This window comes from Jaculus jaculus, chromosome 1, assembly GCF_020740685.1.
Source record: "Jaculus jaculus isolate mJacJac1 chromosome 1, mJacJac1.mat.Y.cur, whole genome shotgun sequence".
Taxonomy (NCBI): domain Eukaryota; kingdom Metazoa; phylum Chordata; class Mammalia; order Rodentia; family Dipodidae; genus Jaculus; species Jaculus jaculus.
In genome coordinates this window covers 124922331-124945071 of record NC_059102.1, presented here as the reverse complement: position 1 = coordinate 124945071, position 22741 = coordinate 124922331, and the positions used below count along the sequence as shown (strand labels likewise).

Sequence of the window (22741 nt, the reverse complement as noted above, 5' to 3'; positions counted from 1 at the left end):
TGCATGCATGTGCCCTTGTGACACTGTACCCTTGCCTGCAGCAGGGGAGCGTTCACCTACAGGGGCCTGCACGGAACACCGGGTGTCCCGCTGTATTGCTCGTTCCTCTGCCGGGTCTTGTTTCAGGCTGGAGTCTCTTTACTGATCCCAGAGCTCGCGGGGCTCTGACAATTCTCAGGTCTTTGCTCCCCTTTGGGATTAGGGTTACAGGTGTGCATATAGCCACACCCAGCTGTTTACAGGGGATCTGCAGATTAAAACTCTGGTAGTCTCAGACCCCATCAGGAAGCCTGCTTAACTGCTGCGCCTTCTCTCCAGCCCTAACTGGCATTTTTTGGGCATTTGCTATGTCCATCTTAGAAACACCATCATAAGATGTTAGTGTGAAGACCATCATAAGAGGAGGGAAAGGTCACGACATCAAAATAAAAGAGAGACTTATTGAGATGGGGAGGGGATATGATGGAGAATGGAATTCCAAAGGGGAAAGTGGGGGGAGGGAGGGTACTACCATGGGATATCTTTTATAATCATGGAAAATGTTTTTAAAAATTGAGAAAAAATAAAATAAGGTTAAAAATATATATTAGTGCGTGTGTGTGTGTGTGTGTGTGTGTGTGTGTGTGTGTTAGGTAATAAAAATACATGGATTTGGGCTGGAAAGATGGCTTAACAGCTAAGGTGCTTGCCTGAGAAACCTGAGGACCCAGGTTCAATTCTGCAGTACCCACATAAGCCAGATGCACAAGGGGGCACATGCGTCTGGAGTTCATTTGTAGTGGCTGGAAGCCCTAGCACATCTATTCTCTCTCTCTCTCAAATGAATGACATTTTTTTTTAATATTTGTTCATTATTTATTTATTTATTTGAGAGCGACAGACACAGAGAGAAAGACAGATAGAGGGAGAGAGAGAGAATGGGCGCGCCAGGGCTTCCAGCCTCTGCAAACGAACTCCAGACGTGTGCGCCCCCTTGTGCATCTGGCTAACATGGGACCTGGGGAACTGAGCCTCGAACTGGGGTCCTTGGGCTTCACAGGCAAGCGCTTAACTGCTAAGCCATCTCTCCAGCCCTGTTTTTGGTTTTTTTGAGGTAGGGCTTCACTCTAGTCCAGGCTGACCTGGAATTCAATCTGTATTCTCAGGGTGGCCTACAACTCACAGTGATCCTCCTACCTCTGCCTCCCAAGTGCTGGGATTAAAGGCATGCACCACCACACCCAGCTGAATAAAATATTTAAAAAATTTTTTAAAAGCACATAGATTTGGGCTGGAGAGATGGTTTAGAGGTTAAAGCACTTGCCTGAAAAGCCTAAGGACTCAGGTTTGACTCCTCAGAACCCACATAAGCCAGACGCACAAGGTGACTGATGCATACAACATCACACATGTGCACAAGGTGGCACATGTGTCTGGAGTTTGATCACAGTGGCTATAGGCCCTGGCATGCCAGTTTTTCTCTCTCACTCTCTCTTAAAATAAAATAAAATTTTAAGAATTACATAGATTGGGCTGGAGAGATTGCTTAGTGGTTAGGGTGCTTGCCTGCGAAGCCTAAGGACCCAGGTTTGATTCTCTAGGTCCCACATAAGCCAGATGCACATAGGTGGCTCATGCATCTGGAGTTCATTTGCAGTGGCTGGAAGCCCTGGCGTGCCCATTCTTATTCTCTCTCTCTCCCTCCCTCTCTCTGACTCTAATAAATAAATAAAAATAAAATCTTTAAAAAATAGTGCTCTGAGTCATACTGACCCTGTATATAACTTGCTTCCTTCACCTCTTGTCTGTGTGACCTTGAACGTGTTCCTCATTAGCCGCTCCTTGTCTGTCTCTGCTTCCTCGTCTGCTACTAAAAGTTCTGGTGGCTGGTGGGGTGGCAGGGCAGACGGCAGGAGACAGTAACCAGGCAGGGAGGAGGCTCTCAGAGAGTGGTCCTGATACTAATTTGCCCACTTGGTAGTTAAACTTCTGGAATAGAATCCTCCCTCCTCAGTGCTCAGAAGAGAGGGCCAAAGCCACGTGGAGGACTGTTGTTTAATTCATTGGCTAGCAGGGTACTTAGCTTCTCTGACTCAGGGCAGGGGGGCCTTGGTCATGGCTTTCCTTCAGTCCCTATCAACCCCTGCACCTCTTCAATTTCTGTGTGCATGGCAATCTCCTGGGAGTTTGGGTCCTTTTTAAATTCAAATTTAGGTTGGAGAGATAGCTCAGTGGTTAAGGCACTTGCCAGCAAAAGCCTAATGACTTGGATTGGATTCCCCAGTACCCACATAAAGCCAGATGCACAAAGTGTCATATACATCTAGAGTTCATTTGCAGCTGCTGGAGACCCTAGCATGCCCTTCTCTCATTCGCTCTTCTATCTCTCTGTTTGCAAATAAGTAAATAAAAATATTTTTTTTATTTAGGTTTTTTTTTGTTGTTGTTGTTTTGTTTTTGAGGTAGGGTTTCTCTCTAGCCTAGGCTGACCTGGAATTCAATATGTAGTCTCAGGGTGGCCTTTAACTCACTGCAAGTCTTTTTCCTCTGCTGGGATTAAAGGCATGCTCCACCATACCTGGCTATTTATTTGTTTAAAAGACAGAGAAAGTGGTGGGGGTGGGGAGAGAAAATGGACACACTAGGGTCTGTAGCCACTGCAAACAAACACTAGAGGCATGTACCACCTTATGCATCAGGCTTACATGGGCCCTGGGGAATCGAACCCAGGTCCTTAGGCTTCAGAGGCAAACACCTTATCCACTAAACCATCTTTCCAGCCCAAAAATATTTTTAATATTTTAGGGCTGGAGAGATGGCTTAGCAGTTAAGCGCTTGCCTGTGAAGCCTAAAGACCCCAGTTCGAGGCTCAATTTCCCAAGACCCACGTTAGCCAGATGCACAAGGGGGCACATGTGTCTGGAGTTCGTTTGCAGTGGCTGGAAGCCCTGGCAAGCCCATTCTCTCTCTCTTGCTCTCTACCTCTTTCTCTCTCTCTCTCTCAAATAAATTAAAATAAAAATAAGCAAAAAAGATGAAAAAAATATTTTTAATATTTTAATTTTTATTTATTTATTTGAGAGAGAGAGAAAGTGGCAGATAGAGAATGGGCATGCCAGGGCCTCCAGCCACTGCAAATGACCTCTAGATGTATGTGCCACCTTGTGTTTCTGGATTGTGGGTACTGGGGAATTGAAACTTGGGTCCTTAGGCTTCACAGGAAAGTGTCTTGACTGCTAAGCCATCTGTCCAATATTTTTTTTAATATTTTATTTTTATTTATTTATTTGAGAGCAACAGACAGAGAAAGAATGGGTGCGCCAGGGCCTCCGGCCACTGCAAACGAATTCCAGATGCGTGCGCCCCCTTGTGCATCTGGCTAGCGTGGGTCCTGGAGAATTGAGCCTCAAACTGGGGTCCTTAGGCTTCACAGGCAAGCGCTTAACTGCTAAGCCATTTCTCCAGCCCCATCTGTCCAATATTTTTGGGGTGGTATATGCCTGTAATCCCAGCACTTGGGAGGCAAAGGTAGGAGGATCACCATGAGTTGAAGGCCACTCTGAATCTACATAGTAAATTCCAGGTCAGCCCAGGCTAGAGTGAAACCCTACTTCAACCCCCCCAAATTAAAATAAATTCAAATTTGATACAGCAGATCTTGGGTGAGCCCTGGAAATCTACATTTCCAATCATATGTTCTCTCAGTTCCCAGCTGCAGGTCTGGGTCATGAATACATTATAGGAAATGTAGCACGATCCCATTTCTGTAAAGATAAAATAGAAAAAGACCAACATATAAGGATAGAATAAACTCTAAGTTGTAGATGATGTTATCTGAGACTTTCAAGTATTTCCTTTATATGTGTGTGTATAATTTTTTTACAATTTTTAATATTTTATTTTTATTTATTTATTACAGTGAGAGAGAGAGTGAGAATGGGTGCGCCAGGGCTTCTGGCCACTGCAAATGAACTCCAGACACATGTGCTACTATGTACATCTGGCTTATGTGGGACCTAGAGAATTGAACCTGGGTCCTTAGACTTCACAAGCATGCATCTTAGTTGCTAAGCCATCTCTAAAGCCCTACATTTTTTAATTATTTATTTATATATTCTTTGAGAGATAGAGAGAGGCAGACAGAAAAAGAGAGAGAGAGAATGGGTGCACCAGGGCTTCTAGCCACTGTTAACGAACTCCAGACACATGTGCCACCATTTACATCTGGCTTTCATGTGTTCTGGGGAATTGAACCTGGGTCCTTAGGCTTTGCAGGCATGCACCTTAACTGCTAACATAGAGCCACAATTCTTTAATTTATGTATTTGCAAGGAGGGAAGAAAAAGAATGGTCATGCCAGGGCCTCTAGCCACTGCAAATGAACTCTAGATCCATGTGCCACTCTGTGCATCTGGCTTTACGAAGTTATTGGGGAATCCAACCTGGGTCCTTAGGCTTTGCCAGCAAGTGCCTTAAATGCTGAACAATCACCCAGTCCCCTCAAGTACTTCTGATGAAATTGGGCATGTTCAGGATGGTAGGGATATAGACAAGTCCTTCTGAAAAGTTTGATTTTTTAAAATTTTTTAAAAATATTTTATTTAATTATTTATTTGAGAGAGAAAAAAAGAAGGCAGGCAGAGAGAAAGAGAATGGACACTGGCAGCCTCAAGTTTGGCCAGACAAGCCAAATGATGGAATGAGTGCAATAGTGGGATGTCTGCTCTGGGGGAAACCAACTGCTCTCAAATTGGACTGAAGGCCTGCTCTATGGGAGGGAATACATGCCTGGTACTGAAAATCTAATCAAAAGCCTATGGCAGGGGAGGTCATGAACCTTAGTGGTATAAAGCCTGCTCTTGTCTAGATAAATGCATATATTACTCTCACCAAATTGCCCTGAAAATACTACACTTAATGTTCATACTCATATGTTAATGCTACTCTCAGTTCTGGTTAGAGAAGCTTCTCTTTTCAGATGGTGATGACCAAGGGATGACCCAAAGGCAACATAGTGCTGAGAACAAGGGACAGAGGAGTGTCCAGCACTGAAACATCTCACACCCTTCAAGGCTCAGGGTCCATTGTGAAAGAGGTAGCAGAAAGAATGTAAGAGCCAAAGGAAGGGTACCACTTCTTACATACAACTGTCTGGACAGAATTTGGCCTCGACATCCAAGACCTCAGAGTGCCTAGCAATACCCACACAAGACTCTCATAATAGGAGAAAAGGATGATGACATCAAATTAAAAGAAAGACTATGAGCCGGGCGTGGTGGTGCACACCTTTAATCCCAGCACTCGAGAGGCAGAGGTAGGAGGATCACCATGAGTTCGAGGCCACCCTGAGACTACATAGTGAATTCCAGGTCAGCCTGGGCTAGAGTGAGACCCTACCTCGAAAAAACAAAAATAAGAGAGAGAGAGAGAGAGAGAGAGAGGGAGAGAGAGACTAATGGAGAGAGGGAGGGGATATGATGGACAGCAGAGTTATGAAGGGGAAAGGAGGGAAATACCATGGTTTGTTATCTATAAGTATAGAAGTTGTTAATTTAAAAATATTTATATATTAGGGCTGAAGAGATGGCTTAATGGTTAAGGCACTTACCTCTGAAGCCAAAGTATTTAGGTTCAATTCCCCAGTACCCATGTAAGCCAGATGCATAAGGGGCATCTGGAGTTCTCTTGCAGTGGCTAGAGGCCCCAGTGCACCCATTCTCCTTCTATCTCCTCTCTCTCTCCTTGCAAATAAAATTTAAAATATATATATATATATATATATATATATATATATATATATATATATATATATATAAAAATAAAAAAGTCGGGCATGGTGGCACATGCCTTTAATCCCAGCACTTGGGAGGAAGAGGTAGGAGGATCACCATGAGTTGGAAGTCAACCTAAGACTCCATAGTGAATTCCAGGTCAGCCTGGGCTAGAGTGAGAACCTACCTTGAAAAAACAAAATGTGTGTGTGTGTATTATTTTATTTATTTGAGAGAGAAAAAACGGAGGCAGGCAGAGAGAGAAAATGGATGCAACAGGACTTATAGCCACTGCAAATGAACTCCAGATGCATGCACGCCCTTATGCATCTGGCTTATGTGGGTCCTGGGGAATGGAACAGGGGTCCTTAGGCTTTGCAGGCAAATGCCTTAACTGCTAAGCCATTTCCTCAGCCCAAGTTTGATTATTTTAAGTATTTTATTTTTATTCATTCATTTGAAAGACAGGGAGAGAGAGAGAGGCAGATAGAGAGAGAATGATTGCGCCAGGGCCCCCATCCACTGCAAATGAACTCCAGATACATGTACCACCTTGTGCATTTGGCTTATGTGGGTCCTGAGGAATCCAACCTAGGTCCTTTGGCTTTGTAGACAAGTGCCTTAACAACCAAGCCGTCTCTCCAGCCTGTTTGATATTTATAATACTTACATCATTGTAATTATTGTATTAAAAAGAGGAAGCAGGAAGTTGGGCATGGTGGCACACACATTTAATCCCACACTTAGGAGGCTGAGGTAAGCTGAGGTTAGATGATGGCTCTGAGTTCGAGGACAGCCTGGGAATAAAGAGGGAGTTCCAGATCCATCTGGGCTAGCATAAGACACTACCTTGAAAATAAATAAATAATAAAAAGAAGAAAAACAGAGCCTGGGGAGATGGCTTTGTGGCTACAGGTGACTGCTTATAAAACCTGACAGCCAGGGTTGGATTCTCCAGTACCCACATCCACTTAAAGCCAGATGCACAAAGTGGCACATGTGTCTAGAATTTATTTTCAGTAACAAGAGGCCCTGGTGTGCCTATTCGCTCTTCCCCCCCTCTCTCTTTAATAAACAAAAATATTTAAACAATAAGATACAAAGAGAAAAATACTAAAAGACTAGTTGCAGTCACCATAGTACCCCTCCAGGCAGACATTTGCACACTGTACCTTCCTGCCCAATTGTGATGGTGCTACTTATTGTGGTTCACATCTTTGCTCTCTCTGGTCCTCAGAGTGTCTTAATAGGCTAGCCAGGAACAGCTTCTCCACTTGCGAGACACGGGGAACCGATGCTCCAACTGCCTTAATTGCTGGCATTCTTGTTAAAGAGGGCCTCTGAGCACTAAATCTGGGCCAGACCCCAAACAGGCATTCTGATCTATCATGATACCCATTATCCAGATTAGATGACTGAGATAACTCAGAGACATCTCATTCAATTATATAAGACCCAAACCAGAGCCCTATCCTATGCCCTAGGACTACCAGGATTTGCTGGTTCCCCTCTGACAGCCTAGAAAATTCCTCTGCACATCAACTATTGCTTCACTTTTTTCGAGTCACCGCTCTAATATCACCTCACCACACAACTCCATACACAGTAGCAGTACTACCTCTGTCCCCCACCCTGCCTCTCTGCTCATCATGATAGAATCTTATTTATTGGCTTATTTGCAAATACAATTTTCTACTAGACTATAAGCTACTCAAAAGTAAGGACTTTGGTGCTGGAGAGATGGCTTAGCGGTTAAAGCACTTGTCTGCATAGCTAAAGGAACAGGTTCGATTCTCCAGGACCCATGTAAGCCAGATGCACAAGGTGGCACATGAATCTAGAGTTTGTTTGCAGTGGCTGGAGGCCCTGGCATGCCCAGTCTCTCCCTTCCTCCCTCTCTCTCTGTCTGTCTCTATATATCTATCTCTAAGAAATAAATTAAAAAATAAACATTTTTTTAAAAAGTAAGGGCTTTGGGTAGGAAGATGGCTCAGTGGCGACACAAGAGACACTTGTTTGCAAAGCCTATGTCCCAGGTTTGATTCTCCAGCACCCACGAAAAGCAAGATGTGCCAAGTGACACATGCATCTGGAGTTCATTTGCAGCCACAAGAGGCCCTGGAACACCCATCCCTTTCCCCCTCTCACACCCCAATACAAATCAATACTTTTGTTGTTGTTGCTTTTGGAGGTAGGGTCTTGCTCTAGCTCAGGCTGATCTAGAATTCATTATGTAGTCTCAGGGTGGCCTTGAACTCATGGTGATCCTTTTACCTCTGCCTCCCAAATGCTGGGATTAAAGGCATATGCCTCCATGCTTGGCTCACTTTTTTGTTGTTGTTGTTTTGTTTTGTTTTTCGAGGTAGGATCTTGCTCTAGTCCAGGCTGACCTGGAATTCACTCTCAGGTTGGCCTCGAATTCATGGCAATCCTCTTACCTCTGCCTACCAAGTACTGGGACTGAAGGCATGCACCAAGCCCAGTACTTTTTTTTTTTTTTTTTTTTTTTAAGTAAGGATAAGCTGAGCATGGTGGCTCATGCCTTTAAATCCCACCACTGGGAGGAAGAGGTAGGAGGACCCTCGAGTTCGAGACACAAGAAAATGATCCTTTGACCCCCTAAATATTACAGAATAGGCTGATCTCCTGTTTTGGCCTCCTTGTGGGGATTCCTAACTAGGTTCTGTAAGTACAAAGGCAGATGTCCGGGCACCAGGTCCCACAGTCTTCCTGTGTGAAAGGGATAAGAAGAGTAGGGTTGGAAAAGTCTTGGATTTGAATCCTTTAATTTTCCACCATCCTGATGTGTGTACAGACTGGCACTCTCTAGGACAAGAACTTCCCACTCTTTTAAGACAGGCTTTCCAAGCGTCAGGGACTTTGCACTCGTTTTTCATCCTATCCAGCATGCTGTTTCCCTGATCTGCCTGTGGCTCGTTCCTTTCTTATCATTTAGTTATCTTTTCAAAGGTCACTGCCTCAGAAAACCTCTGACTTCTCCCGGGCTACCGTGGACTTTCCCCATCTACAGATATCTCTCTTCACATTGCCTGTTTATTTCCTCCAGTGCTGCTGTTACAGATGACTTTTGCTTTCAGTATTTCATTCTTCTGATTACTCATTTACTGTCTTTCCTACCACCTGTATGTAAGACCTCTGATCGTGAAAACCCCGTCTGTCTTGATCAGTACTGTATGTGGAGGCCTAGGATGGGCCCTGGTTTATCACAAGTGCTCAGTATTTGCAGAGTCAATGTTCCATCTCTCTCCTAGAAACAGAGCAACTGAGGCCCAAGGCAGGAAGGAACATTTTGGAAGTTAGTGTTAGAATCTAGAACAGAGGGAAGCGAGGTCAAGTGGAACTCTGTGTCATCTGGGTCAGCCGACTGAGCCCTTCGGGGTGCCTGCTAATTCCTCTGGGCCTCAGTTTCCCCACCTGCAAACTGGAGTGAGGCAACTAGAACCATTATACAAGAACTCATAGTTAGGGGCTGACACTCCTCCCATTTCCAGAAATTACATCTTTGTTACAGGATCCGAGCCCAAAGGCATTGGTAAAGCACCGCCCCCCCGAAAGCCGCAGAAGTAGAAAACTACAACCCCCATAGCACCCCGCGAGGCGCCTGCGCACGGCGTTCAGCCCGCTTGTCCGCGGGCGCCCCCTACAGGCAGTCAGGCGCAGCGCTCCGCTCGGATCCCCGAGGGGCGGGGGGGAACCCACGGCGCACGCAGTCGGGGCGCGCGGCTGCAGCGGCTGAGCCAGAGCCGGAGCGGGAGCGGCGGCCGGATCGCAGCCCTCCGGGCCCGCCGCAGCCATGGGCAACCGCGGTATGGAAGATCTCATCCCGCTGGTCAACCGGCTGCAGGACGCCTTCTCCGCCATCGGCCAGAACGCGGACCTCGACCTGCCGCAGATAGCCGTGGTGGGCGGCCAGAGCGCCGGCAAGAGCTCGGTGCTCGAGAATTTCGTAGGCAGGTAGGAGCAGCGCGCGCCCCCATGTCCCCTCCCCCGAGCTCAGACACCTCCAAACAGACCCCGGGTCCCCGCCCCGGGCTCCGACGGCGCCTGCCACCCTCAGGCGCTACCCCGGCGGACGGCGCGCCCCCAGCCCGTCTCCTCCCCCGCGGGAGCCCCTGCGGGCGGCGGCGCCCTCGGCCGGTCTGCGGACGGCGTCAAGCCACCCACCACGGACTCATGTCCCCCTCCTCCACCGCGTCCTTCAGGGAAGACAGCGCTCTGCAAAAGCGGGAGGAGAGAGACCTGGCAAAGGGCTGCCCCTCTCCCCAATGTAGGCACCGAGGGCGCCCGCATTACTCAGCGCCACCCTTCGGCTCGGCGAGTCCCTCGGAACGGGCAGCACCCCGGGGGACAGCGTCCCCTTCCCACCCTATGGAACGCAGTCCCAGCCCCCGTGGGAATTCCTGGTCGTGACAAGGGACAGACTCTTGCCCCACCACCACCAAGTCCCTAGAAAAGGACATAGCCCATGGGTATCGGGGACCGGGCACAGCCTCCCCCCCCTCGCGCGCACACACACGCGCGAGCGCACACACCTCTGCGGCTCCCGCCGCCATCCGTGCGCAGCGCGGCGGAGGGGGAGGCGCGGGCTGCGGGGTGAGGAAGGGAAGGGGGAAGAGAAGCCGCGTTCTGATCCTTTGGAGCAGCAGCCGGCCCCTGGCTTCATCGCCCCCCTGGATGGGGGTGGGGGCGCCTGTCACTGTCACCGTCCACCCCCTCCCCCTTGGCCTGGCTGAGGGATTGTAATGGAAGGGAGAAGGCAGGCGGAGGGCAGAGATGACTAAGACGGGGAGGCAGGATGGCGGGGAGGGGGGAGCCATTTGCAGAACCTAATCCCCCTCCCGCCTCTGATCCCACAAGGCGCTGAGAGGACCAGGTGGCAGAGTAGGGGACAGGCGTAGAGACAAAGGGTCTTGTGGGGTGGGCAAACAGGGTCGTGACCTCTAGCCCCCCCCCCCCATGAACAAGGGGAGACCTTGGAGGCTTATCTTGGCGCTGAAAAAGGAATAGGAACAGAATGGGGATAGGGTGGTGCTGAGCAGACCCAGGGAGGAGGCCAGAGAATTGATACTGACCTCTGACCTGCATGATTTCCCTCCCTCACCTCTCTAGAAATCTTCACTTTCTAGCAATGACCTTCATGGCTAAGGAAATGACTAGCCTGAGAGAGGGACACAGTAGCCCCTCCTCCTAAAGGGACAGCAGTTTTGTAAGGTGACATCCTGGGTCCAAGCCGGGTTCGGCTGGAAAACCTGAGGCAAGTCCCCTAGCCTTTGCTGAACCTCAGTTTCCCTACCTCTAGTAGGGAGATTTGGACTGGATGGTTGTTCCTGTCCCTCCAATGTCTTGGGAAGCCCAGTGACGACCACCCTACAGGGAAGAAGAGGGGTGGACCTGAGTGAAACCATGTTTCTGTGGGATGTAGGAAAGTCACCATGGGGGCGGCTATGCCCATCTGATCAGCACAGAGAGAGAGAGAGAGAGAGAGAGAGAGAGGTGGCTGTCTCTGGATCACATGACCACAGAGCTGCACAGACATGGGCAAGAGATGCACAGATGGGCCCCTTCCCCAAAGCCCAGCAGTCCTTGCTAGGGGGTGAGGGGACCCTGGAGACAGTGCTATGCAAGGATGCCCAGCACTCTACATTGTGAAAACCAAATTTCTACCTTTTATCTCCTGAGTGTTTCCTAAACTGCACTGAGCCAGGCTATGTTCCGTGGCCAGAGACTGGGGATCTCCATGGAGTTATGTGCCCCATGCCTTGTTGCAGTCTGTGAGACAGACACAATGAGCCCACTATGCAGATAAGGAAACTGAGGCCCCAGGCATTCCTTAGATGCCTTGCCCAAGGGTCATGCATGGTGAAAGGAGGGGACTTGTCACACTCCATAGTTTCAGTTCCTGGACCTGAGCGTGTGTTGGCTCTGGAGAAAGGCTGGTATGTGGACCTCTGTTTTCCCCGTCTGTGGGATGGGGATTCTGATAGCACATCTGGCCCTCCTGCGAAGGTTCCAAAGCTCTCCAGTAAACCCATGGAAGGGAAGTGTTGAGAGTCCATAAAGCCGGAGGTCTGCTCATGGCCCTCCTGCCCACTTGGAGTGCAGCAAGCCAGCCCAGTCCATGGCAGAACCCACAGCTATTTGTTTTGTTGAGTGGGCACAACAAGGTGTGAACTCTGCCCTCTGCACCCTGATGCCCTTGGCTATGGTCTGTCTCTACAGAAGAATACGGAGACTGTCCAAGATGCAGGTCCCAGTCAGAGGAGGAGGGTCCCTCCCAATGTGTAGGAGTGGGTAGGGGGCACTGTTGATCCCTTGGAAGCTTGTGGGGAAGCCCTGGCAGGACCATGATCAGAGAGACACACTCTCAGTCAACCTTGCTTGTTCCCTCATGGGCACCCGACCTTTTCAACTTGGTCTCCCCCCAGACCTGTGAGCATGGTAACAGCAGCTCTGCCTCCCGAGGGGACTTCCCAGGAGCCAACCCCTCAAGGAGAGGAAGTGGAAAATTCACCAGAGGAAGCAGGCTCATCCAGGCTAGCCTGGCTCCCAGTCACCCAGGAGGACCCTGATAATACTTGACTGGGTCTATGTTATTTCTTCACTCTCCATTTTAAGAAGGGGAAACTGAGGCCAGCTCATTCAGTCAATCATGTAGCAGGCATTTGCGGAGAGTCCACAGTGAGTCACACTAGAGCCCTTCATCCCCAAGGGAGAGACTAGAGAGACTAAGACAACTGAGGATGTGGCCAATGTCAGGGAGCGGGTAGGCCTGCTTTTTGCAGAAAAGACTTAGGAGGCACGCGTGGTGGCGTACGACTTTGATCCCAGCACTTGGGAGGCAGAGGTAGGAGGATCGCCATGAGTTCAAGGCCACCCTGAGACTACACGGTGAATTCCAGGTCAGCTTGAGCTACAGTGAGACCCTACCTCAAAAATACTACACGTGTGTGTGTGTGTGTGTGTGTGTGTATACGCAGCAGAGAGAGGAGGGAGGAAGGGAGGGAAGGGAAGAGAGGGAGAATGAGAACAGGTGCTTCCGGGTTGCTGAAAATGAACTCCAGCTGTATGAGCCACTTTGTGCATCTGGCTTTACACGATACTAGGGAATAGAACCTAGGCCATCAGGGTTTGCAAGCAAATGCCTTTAACCACTGAACCATCTCTCCAGCGCTGAGTTTTACTTTCATTATTCTTGGAGGCTATTTAGTAGTGGAATGTCTTGAGCTGATTGTAGCAAATGTGTGACTTGGGACAGGGTCAAGAGAGAGGGTTGGGGTCACCAAGAATGGTAGGCTCAGGATCTGTCTGGAGGCAGATCTCACTGGTCAGTGACTGGAAGAGGGGACATCAGAGGTTGGGGAGGAGTGAACGGTGACTTCAGAGTCTTTGACCCAGACTCCTGGGTTGTTGGCATTAGTGGGATCAGGAAGTGTCCAGGAAGAACAACCTGAGGGACAGTTGGGGTTGTGATGGAGTGAAGAGGATTCCATCTTGAAGGTTTTGAACCCCAGGAGCCCAAGCATCTGGAGGTGTCAGGGAGGTGAGGTGAGAGTTGATGAGAGCATCTTTGGTAAGTGTAGATAGAGGAGTGGCTGTGTGCCCCACAACTCTTCAGCACTTCCTGAACAGATGCCTGGTGCCCAGGCCAAAGAGCCTTGTCCTTCTCTGTTGGCTTTCCTACATGCCCCTCCCCCAGCATGCCTCCTGGGCAGCCTGGCAGGTGAGCAGTCACCTCCTGCCCCCAGCCCCTGGGGCCAAACCAGTGGGAAGACGGCAGGAGACTAGCGCTTGGATTCTGTGGCGTGGAAGCCCAGCTCTGCCATGTCAAGGGCAGCAGCCTGGAGCACTTTTCCCCAGCCTTGGCCAGCTGCTATTCCTGGATCTGTAAAATGGGGCAGTAACAGCACCTCTCCGGGGAGACAGCAGTGAGGGGTGAGGAAGCGCCCATGGAGCACTCAGGCAGCCTGGTAGTTAGGCAGGTAGGTGCAGGGTTGTGGGGCAGGAGTCTTCTGCATGCAGGGTGGGGTAGGGACAATGTGTGAGCCTCTCCTGGGAGTTGAAAGGCCAGCCTTGAAGCAGGCCTTAAGTAGCTATTCCCCACACTCCCGTCAGCTTCATCCTCACGTCTTCATGTTCTGGTGAGAGCCTTGAGAGCCCTTCCCTGTGTCAGGGGAAACTGCCCATTCCTCACTGCTAAGCTCTGAGTCCATCAATCCCTTGATCACTTCGGGACACACCCTAGTAGCCCCATTTCTCAGTATGGGACACTGAGGCCCAAGGGGGTTAGAGGATAACAGGCATCCTTAGCTGGAGGTTTCTGGTCTGCAGAGAACAGAGGGAACTGACTTGTTCTTGGCTTGCCCTAAGGAGGCAGTGTTAAGGTTGAATGAAGACCAGGACTTGGACAAACCAGTGTTCAAAGCACTCCAGGTGTTGGGTGTCGGCCTTGGTGGGGAGGAGCCCACTGTTTAAGAATCCCTAGCAAAGGCTGGAGATATAGCTTAGCGGTTAAGGCACTTCCCTGCAAAGCCAAAGGACCCAGGTTCAATTCCCCAGGACCCACATAAGCCAGATGCACAAGGTGGCACATGGGTCTGGTCTGGACTTTGTTTGCAATGGCCAGAGGTCCTGTCTTACCCATTCTCTCTCTATATATATGCCTCTTTCTCTCTCTCTCAAATAAATAAATAAAATACTAAAAAAAATAGAATCCCTAATAAGCACAATGAGCCGCAGGTGAGATTAGAAAAGTCAGGAAGCTAGGGCTTAATGGACCTTTTGGGGCTCCCAGCCACCCCTGTCTCCCAAGACACTGTAAGCTATGGCCTCTTGGCTCCCAAGTGCAAGTTCCTGGTGGCTCCTTATGGAGCTCAAAGCTAGAATGCTCCATCCCAGCTGGAGGACATCCTCCCAGCCCTGCCCTTCTGGGGGCCCAGAGGAGCTGGGGATGAAAGGTGACCCTGGCAGACAGCATCTGATCCCTGGCGCCAAGAGAGTCGAGTTTCCCAGGCTTGGCTGGGGTCAGAGGGTAGGAACTCTGGTTGAGGATGAGGGGCACAGAGAGCCAGGCAAGGCAGGGGTACAGGAAGCCAGACTTGGGCACCGTGTTGTTAGGCGTGGGCAGGAGCAGAACTGGAGGCCCACATGCCATATGTCTAAATATTCCAGCTATAAATCAAGGCTCCGAGTTGCTGAATGCAATGCGTTCTGCCCTCCCACCTTGACAAGCCCCCCTTCCTAGCAACCTGGGGGGCTGGTTTGGATTTAGACTTACTGCTTCCTCACATGAAGACCATGGAAACTGGTAGACCCCACCCCCTCTCTCTCTTCCAGGCTGCCTGTCCCTCCTCACTCCATTTTGCATCACAAGGCCCTCCCAACCTCCACCCTCACATGTAGACATTTCACTTCCCAGATCCCAGCTCCATTCACAGCCCCAAGATGAAGTGTCTCAGAAATGAAGGCCAGTGCCTTTCTGCCCATTTGCCCGTTGGGTGGATGAGACTCAGGGTCAGGACCTGATTCCCTACACCTAAGGACTGCACTAATTGTTGTTATTTTTGTGGAGCCAGCAACCTACTGCCAAGGACAGTGGACTATCAGTTCAAGCTTTCAGATGGCAAAATGGCACAGAGGAGGTAGGGGACCTGACTGAAGTCACATAGCAATTGAGGACAGGCAGGATAGGGCTTCTGCTTCCGTGCCAGATCTTCCCACATGTCTGTCCATACCTCACCCCACCCCCTCCTATGTCAGTTCTTCCCTGCTCCTTCTGGGCGTCTCTGGCACTCTTACCCATCCTGGGACAGAAGTCTGGCTGAGGGCCAAGCATGGTTTGGAGACATGGGCTCTGGCAACTTTGAATTGCTACCAGCAAAAGAGAAAAGAGAAGGTGTTCAGGACAGTCTCTCTCTTTCTTTCTCTCTCGTTTCAAAGTAGGGTTTCACTTTAGCCCAGGCTGACCTGAAATTCACTATGTACTCTCAGGGTGGCCTTGAACTCACGGTGAACCTCCTACCTCTGCCTCCCAAGTGCTGGGATTAAAGGTGTGCGCACCACCACGCCTGGCTATTTCTCTCTCTCCAGGGTCTCACTCTAGCCCAGGCTGACCTGAAACTCATTCGGTAACCCAGGCTGGCCTTGAACTCATGCCTATCCTACTTCAGCCTACCAAGTGCTGGGATTATAGCTGTGAGCCACCAAGCCTGGCTCTAGGACAGCCTCTTAATTCCAACTTCCCAATGTCTTGGTCAGAGGCCTGGAGACCAATCTCCTCCATTCTCTGCATCCAGTTCAGTCACCTCTCTGAGTCCCCCAGTCCATTCCTTGCCCAGCCACAGTCAACTTTTTACCTGCTCCCAAAATCTGCTTTGTCCTGCCTGAAGCCCTACTTGGACTCTATGACTTCAAAACCGATCCCCTGGCTTCTGAGTTGGGTCTCTGAGCCCAACTGCCCAGGCCTGCTTCCCTTCCCGTCACTGCCTCCAGCTTTCCCTGCCTAGCTTGCAGTTCACGGAGGAAATGGGTTGAGGCCTCTCTGTCCTGTGGCCACTGCACATGCTGGCCCCTCTGCCCTCCTGGCCCCTCTGCCCTCGTCTTCCCCCTTCACTGGCTGCTTCCTCCAAGTGTCAGCATCCAGCACATCCTCTGGATGCCTTCCCCTCCCCTCCCCCACCTTCCTGCCCCGGCTCTCCTCTGTTTGCAAGGCAGGGCTCCGTCCTCCCCCCTGGTGAAAAAGAAAGAGGTCCCATGGCTTTGGGCTTCAAGCTCCTGGCAGATAGCAGCTCCCACCACATTACTATTCACGTCAGTCTATTTATTACCGTGCTATTCTTTTATCCCTCCGACTCCGACTCTGAGGCACCTGGTCTTAGTGAGGGAAAGGAGGCCAGTAGCCAGGATGAGGAGAGAAATCTCAGCAGGTGAGTGCCTGTTCACCTTCTGTCCCTGATGATTACAGAGCACCCAGAGCAAGGCAAGAGCTCAGGAATGGGCGCCCCCAGTGGGCACCCTTGGTTAGGTTTTCCACAGCTAGGATCTTGGGGCATCCTCTCAAGGACCCCTAGGACAGAGCTGCTGCACAGAGTCCCATTCATTTGCTTTCTTTCTTTATTTATTGACAATTTTTTATACATGTGTATAATGTTTGATCCTAATCCCCCATTACCTTCTCATCCCTACTTCCCATTCCCCTTTCACTAAACCCCTTCCCCATTATTCCTTTTTTTTTTTTTTCTTTTTCTTGTTTTGGTTTTTCGAGGTAGGATCTCACTCTAGCCCAGGCTAACCTGGAATTTACTATGTAGTCTCAGGCTGGCCTCAAACTCATAGTGATCCTCCTACCTCTGCTTCCAGAGTGCTGGGATTAGAGGTGTGAGGGAGCTGGTGCATTTTCTCATCAAACTGATAAGAAATAAAGAGCCCGGGCTGGAGAGATGGCTTAATGGTTAAGGAACTTGCCTACGAAGTCTAAGGACCCAGGTTCAGTTTCCTAGAACCCACATAAGCCAGATGCACAAGGTGACGCATGCACACACAGGATGTAGGTGTCTGAAGTTCAATTGCAATGGCCAGAGGCCCTGGCATGCCCATTCTCATTCTCTCTCATAAGTAAAGTTAAAAAGAAATAAAGACCCTTCCACCACTGAAAAAAAAAAAAAAAAAACGAGAAAAGGAAGAAAGGAAGAAAGGAAGGAAGGAAGAAAGGAAAAGAAAGAAAGAAATGATTGAATCAGCGTCACACTGGATTGCTTGGGAAATGTCCCTGATTTACTGTTTGGTGAGGCTGTTGAGTAGGAGCATACATAAGGACACGTGACTTCTTTGCTTTGAGCCTCAGTTTCTTCTCCTGTGAGGCAAGAGAACAGATCACACTGACCTCACTCAGCCCTGACAGCTTCAGTCCATGCAATACAGATCCTTAAACAGCTTTCTTGCGGCATGATTTATGTGCCATAAAATCCACCCATTTTAAGTGCACAATTCAGTGATTTTTTAGTGTATTTACAGAGCTCTGCAAACATCATCATAATCTAATTTTAGAACATTCCCATCACCCCCAAAAGAAATCTCAGAATGCTACATATTTTCTAGGCTCTGGAGAGTCTAGCCAGCCATCAGTCACCCATCAGTGTTAGCTATGCTTACTGTTACTGATAATGAGCTGTTTACAATTGCTGGCCCCAGGGTGTGGGGCAGTGATTGGATTTTGCTTTTTAGAATATTTTATGTATCTTCTGAATTTTTTTTCAAATGGAGAAAATATAATTTTTTTGAGGCAAGCCTAACAGGCTTTTTTTTTTTTTTTAAATGAGTGAGAGAGAGAGAAAATTGGCACACCAGGGCCTCTAGCCACTGTAATCTAACTCCAGACATGTGTGTCTGGCTTACATGGGATCTGAGGAGTCAAACATTCATTGTGAAAATATCAAATCATCAACACAAGGAAGGAAGGGTGGAAGGAAGGGGAGCATGGATGAAAGGATGAAGGGAAAGGAGGAAGAAAAATATGGAGGAGGAAAAGCAGTCAGTTCTCTGTAGAGCAAACAGTTGCTCTGGAGGGAGCACTGGACTTGGAGTCCAGAACCCTGAAGCCAATCCTACCCTGTTATCAACTTACACATGACCTTGGGCAACACTCCTCCTGGTTTTTGTGCCTCAGTATCCACTGCTGTCCAGTCAGCTGAAAGTGAGGACTACGAGAGTCCCCTCCCACCTGCTCCTCCGTCAGCAGGGTGTCCACCCTTGCTGGCTCTACTTGGGTGCTGAGACTTGGTGGCAAGTTCCACCCAGTCCCTGCTCCAAGACCATCAGCACATAAAGGAAGGCAAGGCCAAAACTGCCCTGAAATGTTCAAAAGTCAGCTGAAAATTCACAAGCTGGGACGTGGGATGCCTCAGTCCTTTTAGGGCCTCCTGGGGCAGCAAGAACAGAGAGGGACTTGTTGCCTGTGGCAGCCTTACCTATTCCTCATGTGTTTCTTGGCCTACCCATTCCTGGTCTGTCATTCCAGCTTGCTGCTTAGGAGGCCACCTTGGAGCCTGTCCAGTCCTGCCTTTCACGTTCAGGAGTTGCATTTGGTCCTGAAACACCACAGCCCATCCTTACTCATCCAACCAGGCATCCAGCTCCCTCCCTGCTCCTCATTCCATGCAGCTTGTTCAGGCATGAACATCTTTTCTGCTTTTCAAGGTAGGGGGTCTCACTCCAGCCCAGGCTGACCTAGAATTCCCTATATAGCATCAGGCTGGTCTTGAACTCACAGAGATCCTCCTACCTCTGCCTTCCGAGTGCTGGGATTAAAGGCGTGTGCCACCACACCTGGCCAGGCATAAACTTCTATAAGCTTCATGGCTACCTATTTCCCTGATGTGGACACTGAGGCTTGGAGAGCTATGGTTGTCCACAGCCATACTGTCCCCCAAGTGGTAGTTCTGATCGCGCTCGGCTTGCCTGACACTACAGCCCAAGAAGGATGGCCATGGCTGGGCACACACGGGCATGCTACTTCCTGTCATTTCGACCCAGCGAGGTCTGACAGCTGGGGTTCCTGAGCTCTGGCCCCAAATCTCCGTCCTGGAGTAGAATTGGGGGCTCAGTTCAGCCCTTTGGTGCGGCTTCTCCAGACTCCTCCAGGGATGACAGTGCTACTTCAGTCAGGCAGTGGGTGGCGCTGAGGTCCTGAGAGGAGTCTGTTTTGTCCCCTCTGTGCTTCAGGTTTGAAGGTGTCTCTGCAGATGGCAAGGCAAGATCTCTCTGGGAAACCACCATCTGTTCAATATGAGGGGGTGAGCTGGCAGGTTACCAGCCTTCTTCTGATGCTGGGCACAGCACTAGCCACCGAGGCTGATGGGCCGGCAGTCTTTGTCTAGGCACCTGTTCTGCCTTCCCTTAGCCTAAGCAGGAGGTGCAGAGGTGACCCTGGTGGAAAGCGAGATAGAAAATATTAGCAGTTCACTGGATGTAGTGGTATACTCCTTTAATCCCATCACCTGGGAGGCAGAGGTAGGAGGATCACTGTGAGTTCGAGGCCACCCTGAGACTACAGAGTGAATTCCAGGTCAGCCTGGGCTTGAGCAAGACCCTACCTCAAAAAACAAAATCAAGGGGCTGGAGAGATGGCTTAGCGGCTAAGTGCTTGCCTGTGAAGCCTAAGGACCCTGGCTCGAGGCTCAGTTCCCCAGGTCCCACGTTAGCCAGATGCACAAGGGGGCGCACGCGTCTGGAGTTCGTTTGCAGAGGCTGGAAGCCCTGGCGCGCCCATTCTCTCTCTCTCCCTCTATCTGTCTTTCTCTCTGTGTCTGTCGCTCTCAAATAAATAAATTTAAAAAAATTAAAAAAAAATCAAGCCAGGCATGGTGGCGCACGCCTTTAATCCCAGCACTTGGGAGGCAGAGGTAGGAGGATCGCCATGAGTTCGAGGCCACCCTGAGACTATAGTGAATTCCAGGTCAGCCTGGGCTAGAGCGAGACCATACCTCGAAAAACAAACAAAAAAACCCCCAAAATCATGTCACACACACACACATATATATATATATATATATATATATATATGTAATATCAAAATCATGTTTTTACATATATATTTTTGTTTGTTTGTTTGTTTTTGTTTTTCGTGGTAGAGTCTTATTCTAGCCCAGGCTGGCCTGGAATTCACTCTGTAGTCTCAGGCTGACTCTGAACTCACAGCGATCCTCCTACTTCTGCCTCCCCAGGGCTGTGATTAATTAGGCGTGCCCCACCACGCCTGGCTCACCATGTTTATTTCTTCCACCTTCCCTTGAGCACTGAGTGTCTGTTGGGCTCTGTGTCTGCACATGGGGTCCGAGCCATCCTTTCTGCTGTCTGTCGGTCCTGTCTGCTGCCTGTGCGCAGTGGGACTAGTGAGTTATTCAGCCTCAGGGGTCCTGGTGTCACTTCCACCTCTTCTTCCGTCACTTCATGCCTGACTTCTCTGGGCCTTAGTCTCACCTTTGGGACAGTGACAGGGAATGCAATAGTCTCTGCTCTGCGTGTCCATCTTGCCTTTCATGGTTGCATGGTCAGAATTCTGACGTGTTTTCAGTGCCCAGAGGAAGTGAGGCAGAGGGTTCTCTAGGGCTTCATATTCCTTGCTGCTATTTGGGGATCTTCTTAGAATAGGGTGAGATGGGGGACACTCCAGAGCCCTCTCTAGGTATTGTATCCCATGCTCCACTCTCCTCTCTGGAGAGACCCAATGAACCCTCTTGCAATCACATGTGGCAGCATACGTGACATCTGATTCACCTTGTACCCAGTTAATACGATAGAACTGAGCACTGCGAGGCCCGGCGAGTGAAGGAGCCTGCACCAGGTAAGTGGAGGCGCAGATGTGAGATTTGAACCCAGGGCTTCTGCCTGGCACTGGCTGTTAGCCACTCAACCCCTAAGCTGTAATACAAGACAACATGACAGTCAGGAAGATATATGCCCCTCCCTCTGGAGAGCACATTTGAGTCACAAGTGGCCCCAGGGATTCTGATGCAGGCTGTGGGTGAGGGGAGCTCATTTTAAGAACCTGGGTCCTAGCCACGGTGGAGCACCCTTAGGCCTCCCATGGCTCTAAGAGAACTTGGTTTGAGAATAGACTCTGCCCTCTAACCTCTGCTGCCTGTAAACTGCTTGTCCTTGAAGGAGTCCTGGAGTGACAGTGACTTTGAGCCTCCGACAGCCTCCCCAGGTGGGCCCAGGGATCCTCACCCTTTTTGTAACACCTCATTGACCTCCACCCTCAGTCCACAGGGCTGATTAAGCCAATCTACTCATGGGGAGGCCTCTCTGAATGATTCTAGGGAGGGTCCTTGTCTGTGTGGGGAGGGCTCTCTGTGGGGAGTCCCTTCCTTTGCAGCCCCTCCTGCAATTTCCATGGCAACTGCTGTTTCCATGGTATTACTTGGTGAGAAGCTGGTGGGGAAGAGGGTGGACGCCAGGCCCCCACACGCTTTGCAAGAACAGATGTCTTATCTCCAGCCCTGGGAACCCCCAAACAAGGGTTCCCCACCAAAGAATCACTGAGCAAAGGATGAGGAGTTGAGGCAAGAAGTCCCACCGGCAGCGACGGTCCCCCCCACCCCCCGGGCTGCTTGGGCAGCTGTGTGCTATGACAGACCACACTACACTGCACTGCACGATCTGTTTACTTGTCTGTCCTTCCACCGTACTTCCAGCGCCTCGGGTGGGGAGCCGGCTGACTCATCCCCCATCCCCACAGCCCAGCACAGGGCCTGGCACAAACCGGATTTAATTGAATTACATAAAAAGCCAAGTCTGGCTCCTTGGGTGTTGGGGGTGGCATTGGTGGATGGGGAAGTTTCTAGCCTCTGGAATCTATCCGACCATCAGGTTTGAATCCCAGATCTGGGGCTGCGCTGGAGATATTGCTCGGTGGTAGAGGCTTGCCTAGATGCACAAGGGGCCTGAGTTCAGACCCCAGCCTTGGAAAAAAAAAAAAAAAAACAGTAAATAAATAGAAAAGCAAATTCCCTGGGTGAATCCTAGATTTGATGTGTATCCTTGAATGAGTCACATCCTCACTTGGAGCCTCAGTTGCTTCACTGGAAATGAGAATCTCTATATGAGAGCCTTGTTTGGGGACTTGAGGGTTCCTTAAGCATTTATTGAGCACTCTGGGAGGCCTAAGCCCTGGGACTGGGCCCAGTATACACTGGAGGAGAGAACATGTTGGCCCTGTCGTCCTGCTGCTCACTTGCCGGCACCTTGAAAGTAGTAATGCGTGTCAAGTTACCACCCTCTCCTTCCCCACTGCTCCCCAGCACAGAGATGGCACAGGTGAGGGCCCCAAGAGGAGGCCTTGAACTTGAAGGCCCTGGGCCTATCTGTTGTCCCTGGATGCTTTGGCCCTGCGTCTAGGATGCAGCAAGTTTGGTGTGGATCAGTCTCCTCCGTTCCTGGCTGCCTCTTTCAGAAGGTGGCTAGATCAGTACTGT

At 49.9% G+C, this 22741-nt stretch overlaps 1 protein-coding gene across 20 annotated transcripts in view; it reads left to right on the top strand.

Annotated features, from left to right (window-relative positions):
* The first annotated feature begins 9496 nt into the window (after window positions 1–9496).
* Dnm1 (dynamin 1) overlaps window positions 9497–22741 on the top strand; it is a 64824-nt gene continuing 51579 nt past the window's right edge. For 12 of the 20 annotated variants that reach the window (XM_004671613.3, XM_045141947.1, XM_045141956.1 and 9 more), the window contains exon 1: window positions 9499–9725. In XM_004671613.3, the coding sequence (XP_004671670.1) occupies window positions 9565–9725 (161 nt within the window). In that variant the 5' untranslated portion in view covers window positions 9499–9564. Of the gene's footprint in view, window positions 9726–22741 lie in introns of all 20 variants that reach the window. The other 8 variants (XM_004671614.3, XM_045141948.1, XM_004671617.3 and 5 more) reach the window with 2 other exon arrangements.